Source organism: Eremothecium gossypii, chromosome IV (genome assembly GCF_000091025.4).
Source record: "Eremothecium gossypii ATCC 10895 chromosome IV, complete sequence".
NCBI classification, from domain to species: domain Eukaryota; kingdom Fungi; phylum Ascomycota; class Saccharomycetes; order Saccharomycetales; family Saccharomycetaceae; genus Eremothecium; species Eremothecium gossypii.
This window is the reverse complement of record NC_005785.6, coordinates 168,092-189,429: the sequence shown is the minus strand read 5'-3', so window position 1 is coordinate 189,429 and position 21,338 is coordinate 168,092. Positions and strand designations below refer to the sequence as shown.

General features: G+C 51.1%; 9 protein-coding genes across 9 annotated transcripts; 5 read left to right on the top strand and 4 right to left on the bottom strand.

Moving 5' to 3' along the window:
• Positions 1–14: 14 nt before the first annotated feature.
• Positions 15–1,748, bottom strand: ATG20 (Atg20p; the record flags this gene model as incomplete). Its single annotated transcript, NM_209156.1, has 1 exon — positions 15–1,748. One exon carries the CDS (start codon positions 1,746–1,748, stop codon positions 15–17), a length of 1,734 nt encoding a protein of 577 aa, NP_983803.1.
• A 232-nt stretch (positions 1,749–1,980) lies between these two features.
• Positions 1,981–6,099, top strand: TRM3 (tRNA (guanosine(18)-2'-O)-methyltransferase; the record flags this gene model as incomplete). The annotated part of the gene is made up of 1 exon (NM_209155.2): positions 1,981–6,099. One exon carries the CDS (start codon positions 1,981–1,983, stop codon positions 6,097–6,099), a length of 4,119 nt encoding a protein of 1,372 aa, NP_983802.2.
• Positions 6,100–6,142: 43 nt separating this feature from the next.
• Positions 6,143–6,934, bottom strand: RRP42 (exosome non-catalytic core subunit RRP42; the record flags this gene model as incomplete). The annotated part of the gene is made up of 1 exon (NM_209154.1): positions 6,143–6,934. One exon carries the CDS (start codon positions 6,932–6,934, stop codon positions 6,143–6,145), a length of 792 nt encoding a protein of 263 aa, NP_983801.1.
• Positions 6,935–7,183: 249 nt separating this feature from the next.
• RIB1 (GTP cyclohydrolase II) lies at positions 7,184–8,089 on the top strand (the record flags this gene model as incomplete). Its single annotated transcript, NM_209153.1, has 1 exon — positions 7,184–8,089. The coding sequence occupies one exon, from the start codon at positions 7,184–7,186 to the stop codon at positions 8,087–8,089; it is 906 nt and encodes a 301-aa protein (NP_983800.1).
• Positions 8,090–8,153: 64 nt separating this feature from the next.
• AGOS_ADL297W (uncharacterized protein) lies at positions 8,154–8,423 on the bottom strand (the record flags this gene model as incomplete). The annotated part of the gene is made up of 1 exon (NM_209152.1): positions 8,154–8,423. The coding sequence occupies one exon, from the start codon at positions 8,421–8,423 to the stop codon at positions 8,154–8,156; it is 270 nt and encodes an 89-aa protein (NP_983799.1).
• A 1,750-nt stretch (positions 8,424–10,173) lies between these two features.
• STU1 (Stu1p) lies at positions 10,174–14,601 on the top strand (the record flags this gene model as incomplete). The annotated part of the gene is made up of 1 exon (NM_209151.2): positions 10,174–14,601. One exon carries the CDS (start codon positions 10,174–10,176, stop codon positions 14,599–14,601), a length of 4,428 nt encoding a protein of 1,475 aa, NP_983798.2.
• Positions 14,602–14,758: 157 nt separating this feature from the next.
• On the top strand, positions 14,759–16,696 carry POL12 (DNA-directed DNA polymerase alpha subunit POL12; the record flags this gene model as incomplete). The annotated part of the gene is made up of 1 exon (NM_209150.2): positions 14,759–16,696. One exon carries the CDS (start codon positions 14,759–14,761, stop codon positions 16,694–16,696), a length of 1,938 nt encoding a protein of 645 aa, NP_983797.2.
• A 281-nt stretch (positions 16,697–16,977) lies between these two features.
• IST2 (Ist2p) lies at positions 16,978–19,758 on the bottom strand (the record flags this gene model as incomplete). Its single annotated transcript, NM_209149.1, has 1 exon — positions 16,978–19,758. One exon carries the CDS (start codon positions 19,756–19,758, stop codon positions 16,978–16,980), a length of 2,781 nt encoding a protein of 926 aa, NP_983796.1.
• Positions 19,759–20,494: 736 nt separating this feature from the next.
• On the top strand, positions 20,495–21,301 carry AGOS_ADL301C (pyridoxal phosphate homeostasis protein; the record flags this gene model as incomplete). The annotated part of the gene is made up of 1 exon (NM_209148.1): positions 20,495–21,301. The coding sequence occupies one exon, from the start codon at positions 20,495–20,497 to the stop codon at positions 21,299–21,301; it is 807 nt and encodes a 268-aa protein (NP_983795.1).
• Between the last annotated feature and the right edge of the window lie 37 nt (positions 21,302–21,338).

The window sequence follows — 21,338 nt, the reverse complement described above, 5'->3', positions numbered from 1 at the left end:
GACATTAGACAAGTTTATGCATTTTCCTCCTGCTTTCGCAAATCCTTCCATATTTCCAAGTTCTTCGCTGCATATTCCTTCATATACTTGGAATAATTTTTCAATATGTCATAGAGTTCCTTGTCCCGATTACGAGAAAATGCTGGCAGCTGAACATCTCGTATCGTTGCGGTGATCACATCTAAATCGCTAGCACTGACATCAAGCGATTCCTTTATTTGTTCAATGTCTTCCTGAACTGTTTTTATATTCACTTTAGGATCTTGTTCTTGATATGTAACTGTTTCCTTTACGATGTTAGCCAACTTATTGAACCGGCTAAACAACTTTCGTTTATAGGTATTGGGTGATGCTTCGGATGGCCTCTGTAAGTTAATACGCGTACCTTCGCCGAGATGTTGGTCAACCAGTTGATCAATAGCTTTCGCATCGTCCTCTTGTTCTTGTAATCTTTTTAAGTGTCCCTCTTTACCTAATAAGGACTTCTTTAACATGTCCCGCTGTGCGAACTTCAACCTTCGGTATTGTATTAATTCACGAGCGGCTCCCGCTATATGAACTGCCTCACTCAGAGGCTCATTGATGTTATAGTAGATCTTCCCGACCAGATCATCTAGAACTGCTGCTGCCTCGTCATTCGCGTTGCTCAGATAAGAGAGCAGCTCTGCCAGATCTCCGCCTTTGCTCTGCTCCACCGCAAACTCTGCAAAGGCTTCGCTCAAGTCCGCTAGGTCCTGCTTAAGCTCGTGCATTGTCCTGGTAATACGGCGATTGTACTTATATACTCCCGTATGCAATAGCTGTTCATACTTTTTGTATTCGTATTCTATTCTGGAAAACTCCATATCTTCAGCCGAAGGTTTTGTAGACGTGCCTACCCCGTCCTTTCCCATTAGCTGAGGTGCCGAAGATAAAGGTGGTATCGGCAAAGATGCATGTGCCGGCGTAGTGTTCGTAGGATCCAGTGGGTTGCACTGCAGGACACTCTTGGGCAAAGAGGAGATCGTGGCCGAGGTGGTGATAACGTCGTTCCAATTGGCATTGTTCGGATCAAGAAAGTCACCAATGATGGATGTCTTAGTCACCTCCTCATTCTGCAGCAGGCGGTTAAGGAAGCTGGTCAGCATCCGGATTCTATGCCGGATCATTTTTTGGTCATTGAGATTCACGCTGCCGTTGATCACCGAAACCGCGAGATCGCACCCCGCGGCCTCCGAGGGCAGCACGTAGTTCGCGTTGGACCCTGCAATCGACTTCCCGTAGCTCGTCAGCGACTGTTTCTCCGGAATCGGCGGAATCAGCGTCATGGGAAACAACTTGATCAGGATCTTCCGCAGACTCTCAAACTCGCTGTAGCGGCGCCGCACCACCCGGTCCCGGTAGCTTATCGTGTACGTAATGTACGACCGCCCCTGCCCCTCCGACACCTTCGACGCTTCCAGGATCCGCACGCGCCCCTGCTCCCCCGCCGAGCTCTTTGCCAGCGGCGGCGCCAAAAGCCCTTCCTGCAGGCTGGCGCTGCTGCTCGACCCCGAGCTCGTCCTCCCGCCCCCGCTGTGTGGCGCCACATAGCTCTGTCCGTGCTCAACGAATGGGTTGTCCTCCTGTATTATCTGCGTGTGTACGGGATCCCCCTCCGCCTCACCTACCCCCCCAACGCCGCCGTGCCCGCACAGCCCGCCATTCCGCGCTGGCTGTATGCTGCTGGCGCATACGCCGCCGTTGCTGTGCTCGCTCTGCTCCGTCATTCGCTCTGGTCCCTCTGTCTGCCCGCCAGTGTACTAACGCTCGACTCGTCCTTTACCCTGAATGCTGGTAATAGGTCCGTGGGTGGTCGCATCTGATACGTAAGGGGCCATGCTTATGGTGGCGGTTACTAAGGTAAGGTGCATGGGTGGCTCCGGCCAGCTCACGGCGCCTTAAAAATTTTGTGCGTTCACGAGCATCGATCGCTACCGGTTTCATACGCCGCGTAGTGCCATGCTGCAAGACCGTGACCGCAATATGCCATCGCACGAACCTCGCAGCTCATCCTCATCCATTACCAGCGACCGCGTTGCGGACCTCCTGAGCTGTGCGGACTTTCGCACATGTTACGAAGAACTGAGTGTGCTCAGCAGCGCGGACAGAGAGTCCGCGCTTGCGCCGTGCTGTGGTTCTCTAGTAGGCGCGGTGCGGAGTTGGCCGGGTAGCGAAAATGAGGCCAGCACAGCGGAGGCACTAGGCCGCCTGTGTGGATTGGCACGGGGAGCTTGGAAACAGTTCGGGGAGGCGCTGCAGGTGGAGATAGAGGCGCTGTTTCCCGAGCAGACCTCGGCGGCTAGTATAGAGCCGGCGGACGCGGCACGCTGCGACGCGTGCGTCAGTTTTCTTGTTGGGTTTGGCGCGGCAAACGAGCGCCGCGCGGTAGCCGTGAGCGGCGACGCAATTGCGCCGTGGAGCGCCGTGCTGGGGCGGCTGCTGACGCTACACGCAGGCAGCGAGGAATACGGCGCGCAGGCAGCGGCCGCGCTGCGCCACAATGTGGATAGCATTGTCACTTGTGCGTGCGAGAACGACGAGCTGGATGGGCGGCTATGGGCGCTGGTGTTACGGGCACCGGAACCGACGCCTCGCACGTGGGCGTTTCCGGAGCGCATGAAGCTGCTGCTGCGGTTTCTGGCACGCGGCAAGCTGACGCCGCGGCTTCGCGAGGAGATGTGCGGGGAGGCGTACAGCGGGGCCGTGCTGCGTGCGCTAGGCAGCAGCGTGCACGAGGAGCGGAAAGTGGGGCTGTCCGTGCTGAAGCTCACACTGCATCTGCTGCCGGAGGGCGCGGGGTTTGGCGCGCGGCACGCGGTGGAGCACACGGCGCTGCTGGAGATGTGGCGCAGGTTTGTGACCTGTTACGAGATCGTGGCGCTGGACACGGCGCTGAACCAGCTAGAGGCAGCATCCGCGGATGTTCTGACACTGTTTGAGAGCGATCTGGAGCGTGGGTGGCCGCAGGTGGTGATCCTGACGGGCCTGCATGCGACGATGGAGTCTGTGCGTAAGTTCTGTCTCGAGTTGATGTTCCGGGTGCGCGACCGTTCGGCGTTCGACATTGCGGCGCTACCGGTGCTGTTGGGCGCGGCGCTGCAGGCGCCCAACTTTGTTGTGGCGGGAGGGCGGTGCGTCTTTGGCGAGAAGCTGTCGGCCTTCGTGCGGGACGTGCTGCTGGCCGCTGGCGTTGACGAATGCGCGGACGCGCGTCTGTCCGATGGCGTGCTAGCGGTGCTGCGCACTTTTGAGCGCGATGCATATTCCTTTGACGCCGCACGAATATATGTGTCTCATGGTGTTCTGCTGGCGCTGCGGGCGCACAATGGGTGCGTGCTCACCGATGAGCACTTGCGTCTTGTGCGTCTTGTGCTCTCTGCAGCCGGGGAGGAGCCTGTCTTTGATTCAACCCTGCAGGCGCTGTGGCTTGAGATTTCCCTCTTTGCGGGCCCCAGCAGCACTCTACCATGCCTTTTCGGGGTGCTTGGCTCACATGCCGCGCGCTATGGTTACGGGCTGTTGGTCCCACTGCTATCACAATATAGAACATTTCTAGCGCCGTATGATAAGACGGCGCTAGCTGGATGTAATGAGGTTCTCGTGTACTTGGCATATGGTGTCGAACCGGAATCCGTTACCCAGGAGTTTCTCGTGGGGATTGCGAAAGCAGGTAAAAGTAAGGCATTCCAAGCGCATTACGAATCGTTTATTCAGCAACTTGCGAACCTCTCTTTGAAAGAAGCATGTTCAGAATGTGACATATTGGTGAGTGACGGGTGCGTGGACCAGATGATTTACACGCAGATTGACCTTCGGCCTGTCTTTGGGGAGTTGCTGTACCAGTTCAATCTCGGGAGGCTGCAATTCTTTGTTGCTGTTTTCCGTCGTGCGGTAGCTGCGAACAATGTAAAACTTGTTCTTACCGCCGACGATCTCGCCGCGCTGTATGCGCATCTGAAGTCTCAGTTTAAGGTTGGTGCTGTGCGCCTGAAGGACAGCTCGTACGCAGCCTTTTTTCAATTGGCTCGGGAGGTGCTCACTCAACGATTGAACGCTCAAGAAGGTGCTAGTGATGTGGTAGACGTCATTCTTTCATTAGCCGAATCCAACGTATCCGCTGACAATGACAATTACATGGCAAACCTACAAATTACCAATGTTTTGCAGTATATCATGGATAATGGAATAGCTTTGTGCATTGACCTTTGCGCTGTCTTTGTCGAGAAGCTTGTTGCGATCACGGACAGCATATGGCAGTCGCTATTAGGAGAGAGGCTGGTTCTCAACCAGAAAGACCTACACCTGGGTATCATTAAAACCCTGTTCCACGCCGTTGTTCTCAAGGATGCCACTGATGACAGTGAGCTTTCCAGCGTTCTTCGGGACTGCGGGCAGGACTTCATCCGCCAGGCGGCCTCGAGACGCAGCTTGCTTCCTTGTCTGACGCTCTCCATCAAGACCTTTCTACTAGGCCAGCCTTCAGACGCCGACCGTTACATGTGGCTAACCGAGCTGCTCATCTCAGTATTCGTTCACACGCATGAAAACGTCAACGTATTCAAACTGAAGCCCGTGGTAGCCGAGTTGTTCGACAAGCACTTTACCTTGGTAGAGGCAGAAAATGGGCTGTATCAGCATATCTACGGCATTGAGGAAATATCTACTAAAGTCCATGTCATATCCGCGCTAATCGGTGCACCAGCAGGATTCAGGCGTGGTGTTGTTGAACAACTGCTCCAGAACGACTCCAATCTTTTGAAACCCAATAAGAGGACTAATGGCCCGGAGGAGATAGAACGGCTTGGAAAATGGCAGCTGCTGCTATTGAGCATGAAGTCCATTGAGAATGACATGCTGATTCTTTACGTTTCAGACCACATTCTCCCAAACCTGTTCGAGGAACCATCCCCGTTGGTCAGGATTTACTCGGAATGGATTGTTGCGCACTCATTGTTCTGTTCCTATTATAATCGGGATGTCGACAAACTTGAAGGCACGCTAATTGCCGCGGCCAAAAATCAGACGAGGCCCGCGGTCGTTGTGAGCGCTCAAAAAATACTATATCTGACTCTGGTAGCATTGAAGAGGATCTGCGTGCCTTTTCGGCTTTTGAATATGTTTATTTCTGTGTTAGTGCCGAACTGCGCCTCCAACAAGCCGTTGATCAGACATTTTTCGAACTCCTTGATTCTATCCCTATGGCCGGAATTTCGAGCAATTTTGACCGGCGACACTGTATGCGGAATAATGGAAAATCTCTTTTCAGAAGCGAAAAAAACCCAATCGAAGGGCCAGTATAGGGCGGGCGACGCGAATATCTGGGACCTTCACGACGACTTTAATTTAACTAGCATTTTTGGAGGCGTGGTCATGAAAGTTACCGACCATTGTGTACCCTATATCTCAAGTGCGTACTTCACGCGGTACCTGGATAGCACAACTAGCATCCCGGTGGGCGTGGACGAAAGCAAGAAGTGGCTGTCGAAGCGCAAGCGCCAGATCCAGGAGGAGCGTTCGGTCGAGACCAAACGCGATTCGCCCCTGCAGACTAAAAGCGGAACCTGGGAGACGGTTCTGGATTTCGATAGTAATACCCCGCAAGACGCTGTGAAACGCTCAGACCTTATAGTGGTCGCTTCTTTGGTGGACAAGCCCCCTAACTTGGGCGGCATCTGCAGGCTTTCGGATGTGTTAGGAGTGGGACTCATGACAGTGCACGATCTGCGGGTAAAAAGCCATCCACAGTTCAAAAATGTGGCGGTAACCGCGGACCGCTGGATGCCTATAGAAGAGGTCGCTGTCGCGGATATCGCGTCATTCATGAGGCAGAAAAAATTGGAGGGCTACACGCTAATCGGATTGGAACAAACGGACAAGTCTGTCCGGCTGGACGCCGCATTCCACTTCCCCCGGAAGTCGCTCATACTCCTGGGCACCGAGGCTGAGGGTATTCCCGGCTATCTCCTTGTCGAGCTCGACATGTGTTTGGAGATCAAACAGCACGGCGTGATCAGGTCGATGAACATTCAGACTGCCACCGCCGTCGTCGTCCACTCGTACGCCGTCCAGCACATGTAGCGCGCCCGGCACTGTCTTCGAAACTTGTACATAGTGTAGTGCGTTATAAGTTATAGAGCGCCCTAGCAACAGCCGGAGCGTGTGCCTTAACCAGCTCGATTGCCTTCAGGAGGTGCGCTATTTGGAAGCCGCTGCAGAAGTGCTCGCTTATCCCGATGCTGCGCAGCGGCGCTGCAACCCGCCCGCCGTGCCACGTCAACAGCAGTCCCGCACTCGATACGCCCGCCTCCTCGGCCGACGGATCCACGAGAACGTTGTCGCCCACCACCGCGACCGTGAATAGCAGCGGCACCTCCACCGCAAGCGGCTCCAGGTCGTGGTCGTGGAACAGCGGCAGCTCCTCCACCTCCAGGTCGTCGTAGCCCGATACCAGCTTCGGCAGCTGCGTCGTCTTGAGCGCGGCGTAAATAGAAAACGATATCAGCGACACCGGGTACGACTGGCTGCACAGTACCAGCACGTCCACGCTCAGCTGGAAACTGTACTTCTTCGTCAGCCGCAACGCCCCCGCATCCACGTTCGCCGCCAGGATCCGCCGCACAAGGGACGCCATGCTGCTCACCTCCGGCGAGTCCTCGCGTTGTCCCGTAATGTCCACATCCACCACGATCAGCTCCGACGTCACCGTGTGGTCCACCACCTTGCTCTTGACGCTCACCAGCGCCTCGCTCCCGTCGCTGGTAATTATCCGCGCAGACCCGTTTGAGTTAGGTAAGAAATCAACCGCCACATCCAAGGGGCGGAACTGCGCTGCCGCCCGCCCGTCTGCGCGAATCGGTGGTATCGCCTTCAGTGAATCAATCAGATACAGCTGCTCGGTCACTGATAGCATCATGGCTAATTTCTGTCCGCATACTTCATATGCTCATCGCACATTGATAATGTACATTCGAAAAATTTCAAGATTAGCCTCCGTGAACAGCGATTTACCTTAGGCAAAAAGTAACAAAAGGCTTTTCCGTAGGTGCTTTGTCATTCAACAATCCACGTCGGAATTGGCGACTATATAGTGTAGGGCCCATAAAGCAGTAGTCGGTGTTGATAGCTGTGTCAGACCAACTCTTTGTTAATTACTGAAGCTGATATGACTGAATACACAGTGCCAGAAGTGACCTGTGTCGCACGCGCGCGCATACCGACGGTACAGGGCACCGATGTCTTCCTCCATCTATACCACAACTCGATCGACAGCAAGGAACACCTAGCGATTGTCTTCGGCGAGAACATACGCTCGCGGAGTCTGTTCCGGTACCGGAAAGACGACACGCAGCAGGCGCGGATGGTGCGGGGCGCCTACGTGGGCCAGCTGTACCCCGGGCGGACCGAGGCAGACGCGGATCGGCGTCAGGGCCTGGAGCTGCGGTTTGATGAGACAGGGCAGCTGGTGGTGGAGCGGGCGACGACGTGGACCAGGGAGCCGACACTGGTGCGGCTGCACTCGGAGTGTTACACGGGCGAGACGGCGTGGAGCGCGCGGTGCGACTGCGGGGAGCAGTTCGACCAGGCGGGTAAGCTGATGGCTGCGGCGACAGAGGGCGAGGTGGTTGGCGGTGCGGGGCACGGCGTGATCGTGTACCTGCGGCAGGAGGGCCGCGGCATCGGGCTAGGCGAGAAGCTGAAGGCGTACAACCTGCAGGACCTGGGCGCGGACACGGTGCAGGCGAACGAGCTGCTCAACCACCCTGCGGACGCGCGCGACTTCTCGTTGGGGCGCGCAATCCTACTGGACCTCGGTATCGAGGACATCCGGTTGCTCACGAATAACCCCGACAAGGTGCAGCAGGTGCACTGTCCGCCGGCGCTACGCTGCATCGAGCGGGTGCCCATGGTGCCGCTTTCATGGACTCAGCCCACACAGGGCGTGCGCTCGCGCGAGCTGGACGGCTACCTGCGCGCCAAGGTCGAGCGCATGGGGCACATGCTGCAGCGGCCGCTGGTGCTGCACACGTCTGCGGCGGCCGAGCTCCCCCGCGCCAACACACACATATAATCTTTGCTATATTAAAACTCTATAAACGTATGCCACACGGCGCCCGCGGGCTGCCACACGCTGCTCACGGGCTGCCGAACAGTTCTAACAAGTAATCGCGCGCCTCGCCAGTGATCGTGGCGAGCACCTTGTCGTCCATCATCACATATCCTCGGCTACAGTCGTCGTTGAAGAGCGTCGACGTGCGCTTCGACTTGTGCGATTTAAGGAAGTCGTTGTATCCGTTGACCGTGGTTAGCTCGACCGGCGCGCTAGCGAGAAACGATCCTGTGGAACCCGTGGACTCGGACGACTGGAATTGCGATTGGTTCTTAAGCTTGTATAGGGTCTGCATCTTCTGTGTTCAGCTTGGGGATCGCGGACGGTTTTGTCACCCACGGCCTAGTAGTCGTATTTATATACTAGCGTACTAGCCGCCCCTAGCTGGTCCCGGGAGGGGGAGCGTCGCCATCGGTTACGGGCACGTGGTTTTGGTCGAAGGCAATCGAAGCGTCAGGGGAGATTCTATGTGATGTCTGGGTATTTGTACGGCTGACGCACGTGACTGGCGGCATAAGTGTCAGCACGCCAGACGTGACGCGAGCCGCACGAGCCGTGCGGCACTGACTGCTGCGATTGGCGCGCATCTCAACCACGGATGAGGGGTCCGCTTATGGTCATGAGCTTAGTAAACTTCTGATTATATTAAAGAATCATACTCATATAACATTCAACGATATATCATTCTATTTAACCACTCAAGAATAAACCTCTAAGTATATTACAGAGGTCATATACATATTAAATTATACAACAGATTAGTGTATTTCTTATCTCACGTATAAACAAATAAGTAGATTAAAGGATTCATATCAGATATTAATGTAAGACTCATATTAAATTCTTAGTTCCTTACAAGTTTAAACTTCTAAGTATATTGAAGAGGTCATACTTGAATTAAACTATACGATAGATGATACTCTTTTCTTTCTCTTCGATTATATTAAATGATTAGTATATTATATGCCATTTGATAAAATGATTGATATATTACAATATTATCTTTAATATTTTAATAATAACAAATATCGATATTTAGGAAATCTATTAATTGTTAGGAACATAAATTAAATAATAACTTAATCCAAGCGTAATGATTTAATACCGCTTAATTAATTCATAAATGGGTATGAGATATTTTATATCGAATACGTTATGAGTTAATCATATAAATAGAACATATTTATTGAACTAATAAATTAGTTAGTATATTAATTTAATATATGATTGCACGGATATCCCCATCCGCGCAGGGCTGTTCATCACCGTGCTAAATGCGCCAAGGCCGTGAGTTGCGTGAGGGGAACAATCACATCCGGCATATGTGAACGGGAAAATGCAAGTTCGCAGGAATCTGCCACCGTCGCGGTGAATGTGAGGACAGAAGGATCTCTGCAAAGTGGTGTGGCTAGATGAGATATTTGGGTGTCGTGGTCTGCTCTTACTTCTACATCGGGACTTACTAATAGCATTCCCCACAGTAAGCAGCGCGGCGGCCGTTCTTGTCTGGCGCCTGAGTGCCACATGGCGACGTATTACTGCGCAATGCGGGCCCCTGAACGCAGAGAGACCTCGGCAATAGGAACAATTTTATTTAAGTGTCCTTTAGACAGCATATCGTGGGCATCGCAGGCGCCACAGCGGCTCGCCTGACCGCCGCGTCCGTGGCGATCTTGGTAGCGTCGACCGGCGCAGCGACACAGTGACGATCTTGATAGCGGAGACGGTCCAGCGAAGACGCGCCGCCCTCCTTAGATATGGCACCTCGTAGCCGCTCTCTTGCAAGCCGGTTCTCACTGGCTATGCGTCGGCAACGCTGACGCCGCCGTTCGCAGCGGGTTGCGACGCAAGATTACGCGATGCGTCACGTGCGCGTCACGTGCGTGACACAAAGACGCGGACCGGAGCGAAGGCGCGAAACAAAAGGTGGTTCCAGCGCAGATTCAGGTTTGCCCTCTGCCCAACCGGACTGAGCATTAAGGCAGCGCTGCATAGAAAGGGTAGACAGGGCAGTGGCAGAGAGAAAGAGCATAGAGTTTGAGCCAATGGAAGAGCCTAGAGTTCATAATTTGGAGAAGCTTATGGATGAGGGGGTGGCGGGAATCGAGCAGTTGCAGATCTTGACGGCGTTCAAGACGCATGTGAAGAAGGAGCTTGTTCGAGACGATTCGATCGAGCGATACTTCGATGCATTGGTGAGGTTCCTCGGGCAGCCCGTGGAAGACCGTAAGGTCCAGCAGTTGGGGCACTCGTCGTTGTGCTACTTGATAAAACGCGTCGCGATGCAGCAGCCCGGGCGGTTCCAGGGGGCACGCATTCGCGACTTGGTGCGCGTGGTGCTTCTGCAGGAGCAGCTCCAGGAGCGCAAGGTCTGGGGTAGCGCGGTCAAGAGCTTGGAGGCGATCTACCTGTGCAAGCCGCAGGCGTTTGAGGCCGAGTTGGCGAGCATCTGCGCGGCGACGCGTGGCAGTGACCGCACCAAATGTCTACTTTTCATGGACGAGTTGATACAGCTACAGCAGATGAACAACCGCAACCCTATGGAGGTGGTGAACCGCTTTGTGGACCTGTGGGTCGATGTCTTGAACGAGTCGGACCCCGGCTGCAGCAAGCGTGATATCGAGTTGATCCACGACATTCTCAAGAAGTACTTCAACGAGGCTATGTTGCAGCAGTTTGCGGAGCGTGTTGTGAACACGCGCTCTTTAAAACACTTCATGCATACGGAGCACGCGGCTCCATCTTCAGCTCAAACGACCAGCAGCATGCCCAGCGGGCCCTTCGACGTAGACGAGGAATTGACACGCGTGATGGAAGAGTTGCCCCCGAACGTTGTGAACTCTAATATCGGCGAGGCCCGAGATTACCTGTCGTTTGAGCATGTTGTGAAGGATTTGGAACATATCACCGTTGCTTTTCAGGCAATTAAAGAGACGGAGCATAATTGGAAGCAAAGACAGGAAGGGATCATAACGCTACGCAAGATCGTGAACGGCAACGTCTCGCGGCAGTTTCCCGATGAATTCATCCAAGCGTGCCGCGATTTGAACATCGCAGACTGCATATCCAAAGCCGCGTTGTCCCTACGTACAACGCTCTCCTCGCATTCCTGTCATTTGATAAAAGAGATGGCTTTCAAACTAGGGCCTCTCCTAGAGCCGTTGCTAGATGTCCTATTTGTTCCGCTAAGGTCCTTGCTTTCAGCGACAAAAAAGATTTCATCCCAGACAGCTTTTGCTACAGCGGCTATCCTACTGTGCACTGCACCATACCACAACAGGCTATTTCAGCAGTGCATTGCGTTATCTAGGGACAAAAATGTGTCACCCAGAACATTTGCGGCAGTGTTTCTTCGGATATATATCATCCGGTTCCATAGGCGGTTAGAACATTCTTCGGTATTGGTTGAGGAATGGTTGCATAAAGGTTTAACAGATCCACAGACTCAGGTACGTGAAGCTATGCGTGTTACGCTCTGGTACTGGTATGTACCAAATGCACAGAGTGCGAAGAAAGTTTTGGACTCTATGCCGCATCAGATGAAACGTATCATCGAGGGTTCCATTCCTACGTATCTAAATATTGAGTATCACGTGACAGCGTCCGTGAGTTCCAACGAGTCATCCAGGAGATCAAGTTTCGGAGTAAGGAGGTACCCGAGCTACGCTGCTCCAACTCAGTCATCGAATCTGCAGAAGCTGGCCGCTAATTCACTGGGCGGTTCTGCGAATGTTAGATCATTGAGCGAGAACACAAACAGGCACCTCACCACATACACGTCCTTGGCCAAGAAATCACTAGCAACAAGACATGAATCACTTTCACCAAGAGTTGCCTCAAGTGGTCTCATTAGCAGTGCTGGAGCTGCTAATTTGTCCAGCGAGAATTTAGAGCTGACGGAAGAGCTCACCAGCAATCATTCTAATACCTTACTAAAGAAGTATTTGAATACTAACGAGCCTGCAGTGATAAGGAAATCGGAAGGTGAGCCTACTGGAGATCTAGAAAGTATGTATTCCCACTTATCCTCTACCACATTGCAGGAAAAACAACAAGGTCTACTATTCCTAAAGAACTTATTGTTGTTGAAGGCACCACTTGATATAGCCAAATTGAATCCGTTGTTGGTACAATTATCGATCCAATCACCCAAGAGCTTTAAGGATTTATTGACCCTTGCCTCGTTTCACCCATTGATTCCACTGGCTAATTTAATAGAACTATTTGCTATTAATGACCTGCCAACCAACGTTCTATTAGATGAGTTCTCGTCAACTGATCTACTAGAGACCGTTATACACTCATTTCAGACATTTTTTCCTGATCACCATGATCAGCTATTCTTATACTATGTCAAGTACCGGTCCGTCATTTTCAACTACTGTTTTGGCATCATGATTGACCTTCTCTCTGGCGATTTTGCCTTCTCTGAGGGTAGCACGCTATTTCGGGAGGTTTGCACCCGTATTATCGAAGCCTGCGGCAATGATTTTAACATGGAGAAATATTATACCTTGATATCCATTCTCTATCGTGCTGACAAGTCGCAGTTCGTCGAACTTTTACGGGATGCACCCGTATCCAGCAAGTTTAAGATCGCCAACGAGCTACAAAGATGTGATTCTACCTTCAACTTGCACTCGATAATGTCCAGAGAGTCGACTGCAGAAAGCCATCATAGCGATCCCAACCAGCAATATAAAGACGGTGCTCATGGCGGAGATGCACGTGACGCTAACGGTACCAGCAATAGCAGCAGCGACAGCGACAATGAGCCAGACTTGGAGAGTACAAAGCACTTGCTTGAGATGACGATGGTGAATCCAATCGGTCTGGGATGCGTAGAAAATGTCCTCCAAAGCCATATTCATGCCTATAAGCAGGATCAGCAGCACCAGGATCCTATAGCTGAAAAGTCCCTGAGCACTGTCGCAGAAGTCAATGATGAAGATGGCGATGGTTCTACTACAACCCAGATGAAGCTGATGGGTGCGAATACTACCGAACCCTCAAATGAAAGCGACAAAGACAAGACATCTGATATTGTGGCAGAGAGTATGCGCGGCACAGATGATCCAAACTACGCAAAATTATGTGCCATCGACAGCGCCCTCATCGACTCGGAGGACGAACCAGAACTAAATAACTTTGGTGGTCTGAAGGGGCTAACAGAGATGACGAAGGTTGTTAGCATCTACGAGAAACTGGATGGTGATGAGGACGTCGAAATGGTGGATGACGAGAAGTTTAAAGACCCGGTGGAGCAAGAGAACCAAGAAACCGGCTTGGACGAGATTTTTAGAGACGAGAAGCATGACCAGTCCGTTAAATTCAATGATATTCCCAGAATAATCGACGTTAACAAAAGCTGGGATCGTTACGACGGCGAGTCTATCGAAGATACCAGCGGCAACACTAGCCATGGTACTGATGAGAACCGGCCGGCATCCTTTGGTACAGTTTCAGAGCTTGTCCGGAAGGAAATGGAAAAGTCCCCGACTTTGCCTTTAAACGAAGAAGACTCGAAGCTTTTGTCAGACGGTATCAATGAAATTGAACTCAAGCACAAAGATGATCCATTCGTTCGCGATTCTGAGGATTGTGAGAATGGTACCCCCCAGGACCGCTCCAACTTCTTATCATGCAAACAGCATATCGATATCTTGGGCGCCTTGCCAGATAATTCACTCACTGCCTTTGAGCTGGGCCTCTTGGAAATCCTCGATGTCTCAGACATGGATGCCAATCGGATCTTGGAGACCGTGAACACCATCCAGAACAGCCGCCTACGCTCGGCAGATGTCTCGCGCATCGTGGGAGCTATTGTGTCCCATTGTACCGATCCTTTGCTTCACTGGCTCACAGATTCTAATGGGCTCCAGCGCCTTTGGTCCATGCTTACAGCCCTCTCCACCGCAGACGGATTTTCGGATAGTTACAAGTGTGTCGTCCTGTACACGGCCCTACTCATTGCTAACTCACAATTAAGTTCCTCCCATCTTTCCACAGATGAACTCTCTGACGCCTGGGCCTTCGCTCTTAGAGAATTGTCCAAGCTTTCCTCTTACAACAACGAAACATACATCGCGTGCTGTGAGCTCAGGGAAACTTTGATCGAACACTACTCCAGCTCCTACCTTCCCCAGTTACTAGAAAGTGCCATCAAGGAGCTCAATGTAGCTGAAGATCGCGTTCGCATTACCTTCCTCCTACAAACACTTAGCGATGCCTTAGACCACATGAACACGCTGCTTTCTCTCGAGGTTCTCGGCAGCATGTCTTCTCTCCTCCAACAATTTGTCACTAATGACTTCACCGAGTGGCGCTATCATTCAATCAAGCTTCTCGCTCAGATATACGGGATCCTCGTCGCCAGAAACTCGCCTGCAAGCTACATCAGGTCTATGTTTAGCATTTTGCGTCAACCAGAGTTCGATCTAGTGAAATCGTATTATACGATGGACCATAATTGAGAAATCTCGTTCCAGGTCCGCGGCGGTTTCGCGTCGATCATCTACTAATACAACAAGCAGTTTGTACTATTATACATTCCTTAATTATCATCACATAATTATCTTTATACTTAAGTATCAATACTGGTTTGCATATTAAAGGTGATCATAATTGACTATGGTGTTAAAAGATGAATTGCTGGCAAGGTTCGGACCTGAGGCAAAAGATGAAACCGTCGTGACCACATTGGAAAGTTATATGAAGCTTTACGCGTTATCTATCGATGAGTTGTATATTAAATGGGAGCAATTTGCATACCACAGCTTGGACGGGGGTGTCAAGCTGGATGCGAACGGGCTAGACAACTTCAAGGGATTTATCCAGCGACAGATCGAGAAGGCTAACATGGCGCAGGGGAACGCTGCGGACGTGTCACATGGCGCTGGGCACGGCAGCGGTGCGAAATTGCCGCGGCCGCTGCGGGCTACGGGGGGGTCTTCGCTGTTTGGATACGGAAGCTCCCCACGATCATCGAATGTGAGAAAGATGAAGCTGGATGTCCTGCACTCGGACAGAGACTCTCCAGGTCCGCCATCGTCGCCGGTGGGGCATACATCGGTGTTCTCCGACGCAGGACCCGGATTTGGGACGCCTACATCTGCAGGCGATTCAAGAGACACAGATAAGATTGTCGACACGCTAAACCCAGATCTTCCAATTGCGGACGGTGCTGACTTCGACAGCGACCATCAAGTTAGATCGATTCCGTTCTATGACACGAAGAAGTACAAATATCGGACCATGAGGCAGAGACTATTAGGTGCGGCAGACGTGCTAGATGAGCAGATCGAGCACTTTACAAGTGTGGTTCAGAAAGACCTTGGTATATCATCTGCAGAACTGGGCGACCCCACCATACAATCGCAATCTTCCATCATCTGTGTTGGCCGTATTGTTCCCGACAATCCTGGCGACGAGCGTATAAATATGGAATCAGTGTCGATTGAAACTTCACGTGCTGCAGGTATCGGGCGGCGGATACGTCTCAATCTAAAAAGTATCAAGGAGTACTCACTTTTCCCGGGACAGATTGTTGCCATGAGGGGTAGGAATGCCAATGGCGAGTTCTTCAAAGTTGAGGAACTATTGCAGTTTCCGTACTTGAACTCTCCGGTCTCGAGTGCAGAAGAGATACAAGAAGCACAACTCGCACTAGACGGTGGCCAAATGAAAGTACTAGTTACCTCGGGACCTTACACCCCTTCAACCTCGATCGATTTTAATCACCTAGAAGAATTTATTCTAAGAGTTAATGAGCATATAAGACCGCATGTTTTAATCATGTTTGGGCCATTCTTAGATGTGACGCATCCTTTGGTCGAAACTGGACAGATACCCACTTTCCCAAACCTAAAATCGCAACCGCGCACTCTGGATGAGCTCTTTACCAAAATATTGTGTCCCATCTTGCGAAAAATAAATCCCAGGATACAAGTTGTACTCATACCATCAATGCGAGACGCTATCTCTAGGCACACCTCATATCCACAGGACTCGTTTTCGCGAAAAGAGTTACAATTACCTAAAAACTTTAAATGCTATGCTAACCCAGCAACTTTCAGAGTCAACGAGCTTTTCTTCGGTTGCTCAAATAACGATATCTTTAAAGATATGAAAGAGGTACCCAACGGCCCCATAAATTTGTCCAAGAATAGGATTGACAGAGTCAGTGAACATATTCTGGAACAGCGTCGCTTTTATCCTGCATTTCCAGGAGGAGCCAAGACACGGACTATTGATGACTCTAAAGAGCATGTTTCTGGTGCAGACTTAGAGGTGCCATATTTGGGATTAACGGAATTCATAGGCGGATTTATTCCTGACATCGTGATAATCCCATCTGAATTAAAACATTTTGCGAGGGTAGTGAAAAATGTAATGGTGATTAACCCGGGGGCTTTTGTCAGGGCAAGAGGATCTCGAGGAACCTACGCGCAATTATCCATTAGTGCTCCGGATTTGGAAGATGGGATATTAACGCTGGTGGAAGGTCAAGAAAATGTATACCTTCATAATGCCTGGAAACGGACAAGAATAGACATCCTGAGTGCTTAAGAATGCAACTAGCATTTAATACAGACTAAGGATAACCTATATTATATTGATTGTAGTCATTTACAATAATACTGTATAATATAACCTGCGTAAAGAACGGAATATCGACTACCGACTTCGTCATTCAGGTATGAAGTTCAAGAAATCATTTGTGATCAGTACATGATACACAAGCTCGGATTGCATGGTGAGTTAAAAATAGTAGTAAAGCAGTGGTAGCTTAATTAGACGGGAGTTGCTAGCCCTGCTACTATTTGTAACCAGGTTCATATAGTAGAAATTCAATCAAATCTCTTTTTCAGCAAATTCAAGGTATTTTTCACTTTGTGTTTGTGTTTATGCTCAGAAGAAGAACCATCTTTCCCGGTCGTAGCTCTCATTAGTATTGAGAGCGTTTTTCTCGAACTTGATTTTCTCCTTTGAACGACTGATTGCTTACTAGACGGAAGTGAAGCACTTCTCATATCGCCTGGAGGTGTTTTTAAGTGAGGGGCAATGATGTAGTCATCTTCCTCAGGTGGGGGCGGTGCCTTCAATACGGGGAGTTCCAACGCCTTGTCGTTGACAAACTGCGTGTCATTAGGTGGTGCAACCACTACGTTACTGGCTTCAAGGTCCTCTGGAGCTGCAACGATAATGCGATCAATAACTATTTCCTGGGCTGGATAATGACGGCTACCTCCATTCCCATTACCATTTTGTGTTTCACTAACAATAACTGTCTGAGGGACGCGTGTAGAAATACCGTTACCTTCATAGTGTTCACCACTTCCATTCGTTACTATAGTTGGTTGTTGCGTATATGCAGAACCCGGTATAGCACCACCATTTCTGGAATGAGCACTGTGACTGTGATCGCCATTACCTATGGATATCTTGGTGGAGGTCATACTATTAGACTGAGTAGGAGTCGGATACCCTTGCCTTTCATCGTAATTCTTGGATGTAGGAATCTTATGAGGAAGGGTAGCGCCAGCAACGGATGAATACAACGAACCCGATGAGCCTAAGCTGCTACAGGATGGCTTTCTGTCAAATGTGGACCGCTCATGTACTGGAGCAGCTGTTTTTGGCGCAACTTGAGCTATGGCAGCCGGCATCGCCTGTTTTCTGTGAGAAATATTATGTTCAGTGGTAGTCACAATGCGTGGGGCTTGTTCTTCTTCAAAATTGCGGACAGAAGTCCTCGTATCATCAACTCCAGAGGCCCTTGTAGCATATTCTTGAGATATTTCTCTCTTGGTCGTATAGTTAGATTTGATTCTTTGAGTAATATCTTCTGCCTCGGGGATAGCTGCTGAATTGTCAAAATGTTTGTTCGCCGTAGCTAGCTCTCGCTTTAGCAAACTGGGGCTAACATCAGAATCATTGGAAGCAGGGGCACCAGCTATCTTCGATAAGACAAAATGTAGCAACAATCCCAGGTGCTCTGCTACCGCAACATAAATGAAAATTAACTTCCAGTCATAGCGAATAGGCGAATGGATGAACCAGGTACTATGTTTCTCAAGCGGTCTTGCAAATCCTGGAAGATTGGAGTGTCTGTACATTATAATTAAGGCTGGAGATACAACAGAAGCGACCCACACTGTAAATTCAAGGATGGGGTTCCAAGGAGAAAGGGAGGTTAATGCAAGACCAAGGTTTTTGGACTTGTAAGTGTTCGGGTTCGAAGAAGGTGTGTGTTTCTTTAAAGCGCGCCATATATCAAACTTGGAAATGACAATGTTAAATATAACACATATTAGAGGAGCCAATGGCCATATGGTCGAAAACATCACGACATAGCCAAACTGGATCACCAACTTCGAAACGTTGTCATGGAGCTTGAAGGGACCCCATGGCCCAAGCATGCATGTCCTGACATGCTCCACCAATTCGATATCTTTAGGATACTGCTCTGCCGTCAGAGCACGCGCTCTGTTAAGCTCGGAATCCGACTTTGTATGTCCCTTGATGCGCGGAAGGATTACTCCCATTACAATTGGCAGAATATTGTCGACAGCCATAGCCACGAGTTGGTTTGTAACGGTGAAGTAGAAAAACTGTGTCCTGTAACGTTCCGTGTTGATCATAAAATGTCTACCAATTACTGGAATGCCGTAACGTTGTGAGTATTTGGCAATTAGATTCATCTGCGGATTCAGCATGTGTCCCATGGGCAAGTATACAAACAACGTTATCAACAGTGGAACGTAGCTCGTCAAAAACGAAAGGGCATAGTTCTTTTCTACTCTCGAACGCTCAGGGTTCGCAGCGTTCTCCCATTTAACCAATTTGTTGACAAAAACGTTGTAGACGGCCGTCAGAACCGGAACGTAGGCCGACAATAAGACAGTGGGTATCAAGGCCAGCAAAAATCCGAGCGGACCATTGTATATCTGAGTGATGTAGATCTCCAGCATAAAGCAGACAAATTGAAAGCAAACCATACACACCATGAAGGTAATGGCAATTGGGGTGAAACATAACTTCTTCATGACAACCGACTTCGGTTCACTCAGAGGAACAATGTTTTTGAACCCTAGCTTTTCTGAGTACCAACGCTCCGTACTGTGGTTCCAAAACGTGGCGAAGGCCATACCCCATACCAGCAGTGCAATTGCGTAAAACATATTGAACTCCCATGGCGTCGCCTTCGCGAAGAACCGGAACGCAGCCCCGACCGCAGCCAGAGGCAAAAGCCACAGGGTGTACGTTTTTTGGAACGCAAAGTAAAGAGCCATCTCCGGGTTCCGCGTCAGTGTAGCGAGCTCCGTCAAGTCCCCGGTGGACGGAAATAAGCGCCGATACATCATCTCCTTCGCAAGGTGCTCGAGCCGTTTCCGCTGCTCCCCTCCATACAATGGAATGATCTCTTCCACCGCCATCCCCTTCAGCTCCGGTACCAACTGCCCGCTGCTGTCCCGCACAAACACGTACACGCTGTTGCTGCTGGTCCCCGGCCGAACCCGGGACGCCACCCCAAGCTTGTCCAGCCGCTCCATCAGCTTCTCCAGCGCCCGTCGCTCGGCTGGGGCATTGATCACAAAGTTAGGATCTAACTCAGCTAGTTCTGACATCCTCTCACAGCCTACACCTAATCAGTAAACCAGCAATTATCCAAGCGCGGTATGAGAATCCTCTAGTCTGTGTCAGAAATCAAACGCTGATATATGTCTCGTACTTATTGCGCACTTATGAATTGCAATTCGACGTTCAGTTGCTTCTCTATCCGCGCTTGCCCCCCAATAAGCAGCGCTGGCCTAAACCGCACGATGGAGTGTCCTGATGGGCGCCCAAAAGCAAACAAATAGGGGTAGCAATTGTATCACGTGAAACACACGTGTAAATGTGTGCCGGGTAACTGTGCGGTCATGGCTGCCTTGCCCGCTTCCCCTACATTGATGCTCCCGCCGGCAGTGGCAACCAATCCCGCGCCAAAGTATCGATCTGCCGGCGGACATGCGTTACCCGCGCAGTTCTCCCCCAGCTGCAGCCCTGTGTGTGTGCGCGCAGCATGCGCTTAGCGTGTTGCGCAGCGGCATCCCCCGCCGCCGAAGATCACGTCCCAAAGTCAGCAATAACTCGAAAACTGTGCCCAGTACCTTTCAACGCGCATGAACCTAACGGCGCGCAGCGGTCATGGGTACTCGACTGCCTTTGTATCCCTCACACTGCGCCTCTTCGTGTGCCGCACGTGCTTGTTGATGGTAGCGGCGCGGCCCGGTGGATCTAAGCGCACGTCTCTTTGTACGTGGGTCTCACGTGCACATCGTCATCCATCCGCTTGCGAATGAGTAGATCAGCACGGAGACCATGCTAGGCAGGGCCGTTGGGCGAGGTGGAAAGGTTGCAGCATTGAGGTGGAGCAGCAAGATGACATCACAGGATAGTAGTCGGAAGAAAGAGCTATGTGCAGCGTACAGCGTAGTGGATGAGCGGGTTTCGCGCAGCATGGAAGAATGCGGACGTAGAAGGTCGGAGGTTCTATTGCTTGCCGTTTCTAAACTGAAACCTGCGTCGGATGTGGCGATACTGTACGAGGAAATGGGGCTGCGGCACTTTGGAGAGAACTACGTGCAGGAGCTGGTGGGGAAGGCAGCAGAGCTGCCGGGCGATATCCAGTGGCACTTTATCGGGGCGCTGCAGAGTAACAAGTGCAAGGACCTGGCGAAGGTAGTGAACCTGCATGCGGTGGAGACCATCGACTCGCTAAAGAAGGCGCGGAAGCTGGAGGAGGCGCGTGCGAAGTTCCAGCCGGACGCGCCTGCGATCCTGTGTAGCATTGAGGTGAACACATCTGGCGAAGCGCAGAAGGCGGGTGTCTCGGATGAGGCAGAGCTGTGCGAGCTGGTGGAGTTCTTTCTGTCCGAAGATGCAAAGCACGTGCGCTTGCGCGGACTGATGACAATTGGGTCATGGGACGCCTCTCACGCGGCGGACGGGGAAAACCCGGAGTTCGCTGCGCTGGCCAAGTGGAAGCGAGTACTGGACGGCAAGTATGGGCTCAATCTGGAGCTTTCTATGGGTATGAGTGCCGACTTTGCTGCGGCAATGCGGCAGGGCTCCTCTGAGGTGCGCATCGGGACGGACATATTTGGCGCCCGCCCAGCACGCAAATAGCTAGGACAGAATGGGAGCATTGTCTCGGATAGAAGAT